The 7,883-nt window shown below is 36.4% G+C and overlaps 1 protein-coding gene across 1 annotated transcript; it reads right to left on the bottom strand.

Annotated features, from left to right (window-relative positions):
* On the bottom strand, positions 1–3,318 carry LOC101312814 (lysosomal Pro-X carboxypeptidase-like). The gene is made up of 9 exons (XM_004295602.1): positions 2,905–3,318; positions 2,624–2,810; positions 2,384–2,520; positions 2,120–2,232; positions 1,769–2,012; positions 975–1,127; positions 790–869; positions 624–673; positions 1–511 (listed from the first exon to the last, which is right to left on the bottom strand). Exons 1-9 carry the CDS (start codon positions 3,316–3,318, stop codon positions 375–377), a joined length of 1,515 nt encoding a protein of 504 aa, XP_004295650.1. The 3' UTR covers positions 1–374.
* Positions 3,319–7,883: the final 4,565 nt, after the last annotated feature.

A 7,883-nucleotide genomic window follows, 5' to 3' on the forward strand; every position in this document is an offset into this window, starting at 1 on the left:
ATTCAAAACTAGCAAATGTTTGATTAAGATGCATGATAGGGTCCTTTATAATCAAGAAGAACAACGACATTGATCAGTTCAAGTGGAAACAGTTGAAACTTCAGGGATAGGATTGGTAGATTGGTGGATCGAGTGTGATGTAAAGTGTGTATTTTCTATAACTCTATCAATCCTTTGAAAAAGAAATGTACAAGTGAAAAGATATCGATGATGATTAATTATTGTGTTCGTCGGACTTCGATCACTATTTTGTTGTTATCTCTTGCCAAAAAGATCGAAGCTACTTGATTGTTTGCGAAAATATAATTTTGGTAGCTTTAATCTGGATTTGTCCAACTGCATGCATGCTTATTGTTTATAACGTGGTATACTTCTTATTTGAGAGCTTGAAGGTCCGCATAGTATTTAGCTATCCATCCTTTGATGATCCTGACCTCAGTTTTCCGCTGATTGACCAACCAATCTGGATCGGTAATGTGGTTTGAGATGAGAATATCCAAGCAGTGAGACCCTGTAAAAGTAGTAAATCTTAGTTAATTTTCAGGGTAGCTAGGTACATATATGACGAAGATATGTATACGTACGTACTCCCCAAAACTCGTAACTATGAACTCGATACGTACCATTCTTTGTATAAACAGCAACCACACTGTCTGATATGTTTTCCAAAACCCTGATCGTAAGAGTATAGCAATGTTAAATACAGTACATGCATCAAGTACTATTGCACTTCAATATATGATTCATATGGGTTTAAAAGTGATCATCTTCGTATTCATGCCTACGTACCCGCCAATACTGTAAGGGTCTCTTAGCCCATTGGAGAATATGATGTTGCCAGCAAACCTGGAGAGACCAAGTTTTATGTCCTGCATCACATATTTGGCATATGAGATAATCGAAATAAGGAAATTTGGGTAGCTAAGTTATGATCAGCAACGGATGATCGATAAGAAAGTAACAGCATTACATACATGGCCTCCAAAGTAGGTAGTCACCCAATTAAGCCTGGGAGGGACGCCATAAGTTGCTATGCAGTCTTTGGTATATTCATCGCTATCAAATTTGTAAGGTGGAAACATGGTGTCGTTGCTCACGTTTATGGGAATAACCATATCACTGCAAGTCTAAATCAAGAAACAAATAGGGCAATCGTGGTTAATTAACCATCTTCAAACATATTTGAATTAGGGTAAGCGAAATTTTTTGATTACTAATAAAACAATTGTTTAAGGTGTTAGATAGAAACTTGGCCCTGGTGCAAACGTCTATAATATATAACGTTGTGAAGCAAGATGAAGCCAATATATACTAATATGACGGAAATTGCTGTTTTTAAATTTGGCCTGTTGCACGACTTTAGATATTGCAAATGTACACCCAATATTGACCCAAAAACTTTGATTGATTCCAACCCTTAAAAATTAAAAAATTAAAACCAAAAAACAAACAAAAAAACAAACGTATTTCTTAAGCATTCTCCATCCCCCCGGCCGCACAGATACTCAAAGCTAGGCCTTTTATCATGTACCATGGACCCTTATGTGGGCGTCTAGGTCTAAGAGTTGGCCGGCTTTCATGGGGTTGCGCCTGTCAGCGTCTGCAACTCCGGCCAACTCGAACAATAGAACTTATGTACGTACCACTTTCACCTTCTTTTTTTTTTTGGTAACGTACTAACGTACCACTTTCACCTTCATTAGGTTTCCGATGAAAAAATTTATTTACAGAACAACTTGATAACTAAACTAATTATTTGATCATTTACCTGCCATGCCCACCCCACGTCTGTTTCTGTTAGATTTCTGGGCGGGTTGACATAGCATGACCGGTTTCCGGTATACGCAACAACACCTGCAAATATTTTCGTCAAAGTATCATCGGTGGATGAAGCTCCATCAATTCCGCCGCAGACTACAGTAACTGGATATCTTGGTGGACGATCGTACTGAGCTGCAGTAGAATACATCGTGTCCAAGTAGTCCTTGAGCTCAGACGACTTGTTCAACGGTCTAGTTAATTGCAAAACAAGAAAACAAAAGGGAAGTCACAAAAACAATCACTGAACATATTGTTATTCACTAATTATGAAACTTAATTATCAGCTGGGGATATGTACCTGCAAGTTTGGAATTTCTTGCTAAGAAATGAGAGGCCTCCAGGCGTAGAAGCAATACTATCAATTTCAGACCAAGACTTCTTAATGGTTTGGTAGCAAGTCTCACTGGCTTCCTGCACGTATGCATGTCCATCATCATTTGAAAGTAGGAACTGTTTATGTACTAAATTAACTGGAAATAGAAGCGTGCAAAAATTAATTATCTTGTGTCAAACCCTAGCCAACTGCGAATCAAGTTAAACTATTTAGAAAGAAATATATTACTCGAAAATCTCTGGTGACAATGGAGTAGTATCCAGTATCCGGTGGAACAATGTCATCAAAGTATAGAATTGGAGCTGATGAGGCAAGAGCTCCAAGTGCGATGTGGGGATACTTTAGTCGGAACCATGAAGCAAGCACTGTAAAAGAAATGTACATACATGTATGTTATCAAACGAGCCATTGATGATGTACACACCAGTTGTAATTTCAAGAAGTGTACGTAGATTTATAGTCACTCACTTCCACCATATGAACCACCGATAACAATGACCGGAGAATGTTCAGCGTGCAGTTGCTTCTTTACATGTATGAGAATTTCTGCATAATCTGCTAGAGCTTGGGCTGAGTTGAAGTATCCTCGAGTGCTTGCATTTTTAAATGCCACTTCCCTTGATCCGAATGGGATTGATTTCCCATAATATCGGTGCTGATAAGAAAAACAGAAAGACTAAACTCTCAGACACGATATAGCTGATCGATTATCTCAGTCTTACAACAGATTCATTCGTATAGAAGATTACCTCTATATATATCTGGAGAGCTTGAAAGTGAATGGCGTTTTCAGGTAGGAACCCAATAATAGGCAAGTCAGAATCAATCGAGTCTTCTTCTCCTAAGTAAGCAAGTATTGGTGCACTGATATTGGCGCCACCCCAATGCTTGGAATTGATCAAATATCTCTGTTGAAAAGTACTGAAGCTATCATACCTAAAGTTGAAATGGTCGAGTGTTTGGTTGTAGTAGAACGTCTGAAAATCTTTGGGATCAAATGAAGGTGATGAAGCTTCGCCGGGTCGACCATGAGTCCAATAGTTTTCCTGTATTAATGATCCTCCAGTTGGACTAAGCCGTGGAATTTTTAAGGAATATGAGGCTGTGGTGAACAACAGAAGAGAAATTAGTAGAAGGGTCGAAGAATATTGCTTCATAGTCATGATAAGGTTTTCTGGCAAATCTCCAATTGGAGAGCATGCAGCAGATGTGTTTCGAATGGTTAGGAAAATTAAGCCATATATATATATATATATATATATGCTATAATCAATTTCCCTGTCGACAAATGGAAGAGGATTGTACGTATTTGGATGTATAGACTTGGTATCGCCGGCCCACGATAGATGTAAAAAGATACGTCAAATGAATAGTTCATATACATAGCTATAGGGACCAATAAATCACATAATTTAAATCATTGATGATATGATATGGTAATCGATCGACTTGGGTTTTAATTATATCATCAGTAGTATATATAGTAATGAATGGTCTATATATGCATCTTTGTAGCTCGTCTGCTCGATCCTAGAGTAAGAAAACCGAGTTAGTCTATGTCAATACAAAGAGAAGCGTACTTGATTGGAATATATAATCGGAAGGGCACCCAGAAGAACATAATAACTTGACCTGATCAAGCTGTTCTACAATTAAATAAAAACAAAAAGACCTAATCAAGACATAATAACTTGACCTAATACAGATGTGACGCATTTGTTGTTTTTTGTTAAATGTTTCCAAGATTCTCAGACTAGTAATTACGGGTCATACTCTAATATTTGGAGACGTTATAGTACGTATAGTTGCTACTTGCTTGCCAGAATCATCTTCTAATTACACCAAAACATCAATTTCACTTGATGTGTGAATTACTATATGAAAATCTAGAAAGTAGAGGAACAAACCCATTCAAATTTCAAATAATTAAAAATCAAAGGATGAAAATTCCAACAGATGCCATGACTGTTCAAACTTACGGGAGTTGGTTTAATTAGTTGATGCCTTGATCGGGTGCTCTTCTGCAACAAAGTCTACACATGCATGTATACGAATAGAAGTAAACTAAAACTTCTGGGTGCCCTTCTGCAACACTTGCAAGTATATGAATAAGCGATCAAAGAATAATTAGGTCAAACTAGGGGGGGAATATGAATAGAAGCAACTGAAGAATTATGTCTAACTGGGAAAAAGAAAATTAACAAACCAATTTTAAGGAAATGCCAGGTTCATCTTAAGTGAGCTTCCAATTAACTATTCCTATTTGTAATTTTCAAAAACTCATCTGGTGTAGTACGTATCTTGGTATAACATATCTTCTTAATACCGATGATCCTGTCATATATATGTCTCAATCCTAAACTTCGATAGATCGAGACGTTTTGCACGTTGATCATGACCGGAAAGAAGCTCGAATGCTCGATCTACCACTTCCAGAAGGTCATCGGCAAATTTCTTTTCCTTTTTGTCTTTCTTATTTATCTACTACTGGGATCAGATCACGTACCACTGTCATGACTTTGTATTTACACTTTAATGATTAGTTTACAAGTCTTTTTCTTGGTGCTGTACACAACTATTCTTTTGGTTCAAGTTCCAGGCCAACCATTGAAGTTTCAATTATCAATATTCGAGTGGCCCAGTCTTGAGACTTTAAGTGGAAGCTATCTATCTTGCTTGCACTGTATATGTTTCCCTGTCTTCAAGTAACTTTATGGTGTTCAAAAGTCCTTCGATTCCTTTCCGATATTCATGACCATACCACTTATATGTATCTATCGATCTGGTTTCCAGATAATCCACCAGAAATGATGCATCTAGCACATGATGAACCAGTTATGTTTTACAGATCCTTTTATTCTTGGGTCAGTTGGGTGTGTTTTGAGTCCGGATTACCAGAAAAGAAAGCAACTAAGACCAAATAACAAGGCGCAATGAGTACTTATTTAGGCTGCAAAAATATATATGACAGTTTAGATTGAACTCAAATTCGATTGATGCAGATCGATCCTTTTCCATGTGAGTACGTGTATTTATGTCATACAGGTTTGTATAAACAGCTAGAATTGTTTAGTTAATTAACATAATATCAAATAATAGTCACTAGACAATTTACTAAATCGATATATAGTGTCCAAAAGGTCATTAATTGGCAAAAATGATATCTGCTTCAGCTGGAAAACCAAATATGTTCTCATGCAAAACGATAACTGGTTTCAAAACCGTTAGGTTCAGGTAGAGACAGCAGAAATAGTTAACTAGCAACTCCATTTTCTATAAGAAATGAGAAGTCTAGTTACTAATCTGTTGTAGCAGACAAAGATATGATACCTATACCACCCACAAAATGAATGGGCTTGTACCTCTTTTTCCTATCGTGGCTATGACCATTATGATGGAGTGTTTTATTCGAGTGATATAGGATGATAAGATGATTGATTGACGAACACATAATGGATCTTTGACTATAATTAATACGTTTATACGCACAATTCAAAATAGCTAACTTTAATTTTTGTCATATATTTACTCATTTCGTACCAGAATACGCATTACTACTCTTATTTTACCCTTGTTGTATACAGGAGCGAATAGCAATAACAATGCAGAGTGGAAATGATTCTTACCGGAGTCTCCCACTAGGTTTCAAGACTCAAAACAAAAAAGTTTGCACTTGTAAAATTAGCTTAGACAGCTTTCGGATCCTCGATCCGCGCATGCATATATATTGTGTTTACTTCACCAAATTTTCAAGAAAAATCAAACCATTACAGTTGATTTAGATATCTAGCTCACTTGACGCAACCAACTTGGTGAAATCATGTATATGTGATGGTCAAACTTTTTTCACTGATACATCAAATGGTATGTCCATCCTAAGCTTATACATTCTAGTATACCAAGTTAATTGATATTTTAGAGTCTTTTTTTTTTAATTGGATAAACGGCGCGCTCAAATGATACTACAAGTTGTCTATCTTAAGTCAAACTCACAACCTCCCATTTACAAAGAGAAGATCATACTCTTAGACCAAATGATATTTGGTGATATTCTAGAGTGTTTAAATCATGGTGAACGTGAACAACCTTATTAAGAACTGAAAAATAAATACGAGCTATTGACCGGGAACTTTACTAAGTCCGATTCACAAACTACGTTCCAAAATTTGTGTTCTCTTGTCAGTATGTCGACATGGTGCTGCCGTGCCGGTTAGTTAGTCTCTAAGCATGCAAGGGAATATTATAGAAGACGGTTCTGATCTATATGTTTTGACCAAGCTTGAAACTCCAGTCCTCTCTGATCGGGATACGGGGTAAACCATGGCATCATCAACAATGTTTTGCTATGATTTCATCGCGGTTTTTGTCATGGCTTTCAGGCTTTGATAGCATGCACTTAGCAAGCCAATGAAGTTCTGTTTACAACTTTACATCAATAATAATAGGTATAAAATTCGCAAATGTAAATTCAAGGACCATAATTTGTTGGTTAATGTTGATGTCTCTTATTATGTTGAAGTTTGTGACTTTGTGGACAATCAGCAAGTATTGAACAACATTAATGCAGAGATTTGACAAAAAATGGCAAGTGTTAATGGTGCTAGATTGGAATTTCATGCCTTGTTTAACTACGTACGACCACAAAATAATGACAAAATTGTAGATCAACCTTCATTTTCCTAAGAAATCATTCACGTACAGCAGCATAAGCACCGGTTTCTACCATTTACAAACACTCAAGTTACATTAATCTCAGTGAGGAAAAAAGATGAAAAGAAAAACATGTACATATCAACAGGGACGGAGCCAAGATCTCAAAATAGACTGGGCTAAAACTTTCATTTGATAAAAGCTCCGAAACATACGAAATTATGAATACCTCTTTAAAAATGCTCATTGAGAGTTGATATAGCTGGCTCATTGTTTAGTATCAGATACACTCCAATGAATTTAGTTAAATCGCATAGTCCGAAGAAGAAAAATAAAAAACCAAGTTGAAGAGAAGAATTAGAATTAAACACTGTATTTCTAATTTTTAACAAGCATTTATTTTTGATTTTGAATGAGGTTTGCATTTGTGTTGGTGCGTATTACATGACAAAACGTCAATCAAGTATTGAATTCTCTACTGATTAGGACACTAATGCTTGATTGCTAGACTATTTGACCGGGCTAAGATGTGAAATTTAGGATAATTAAGTCCTACTTAACTTGCAAAACATAAAATAGTTGTCTGGACTGTAGCCTAGAGAGTGATGTAACTATGCTCTATCCCTGCATATCAACTCAAACAAATCCTATCAAAAAAAAAAAACTCAAACAAATATGCAGTTGCTAAGTAACCTCATGACCACAATCCTCCTCAAAGATGGCAAAAAAAATAAAATAAAGGGAAAAAACCATTTGCACAAAATAGAAAAAGTCAAACCTCATTTTAATGATAATCTTTTTTATTAGCCCATTTGAATACAAGGTATTTATTTTAAGCCTAAATACACAAATCTTTATTAAAATATAATACAATTATATTTTTAAAGACTTTTTTACCCTTAGCTTTTATTTAAAGAGAAAAAGTGAAAAAGATTGAGGGAACACTTTGCCGGAAGCACACCGGGCTCCGGCGCCAGTCACCGGCAGCCGCATTCCGGTCGCCAGACTCCAAACTCCGGCCGCCGGAATCCGGTCACCGGTGACCGGAATTTTCCGACAGCCGGAAAATTGTCAGCAT

Source organism: Fragaria vesca, linkage group LG3, assembly GCF_000184155.1.
Source record: "Fragaria vesca subsp. vesca linkage group LG3, FraVesHawaii_1.0, whole genome shotgun sequence".
NCBI lineage: Eukaryota > Viridiplantae > Streptophyta > Magnoliopsida > Rosales > Rosaceae > Fragaria > Fragaria vesca.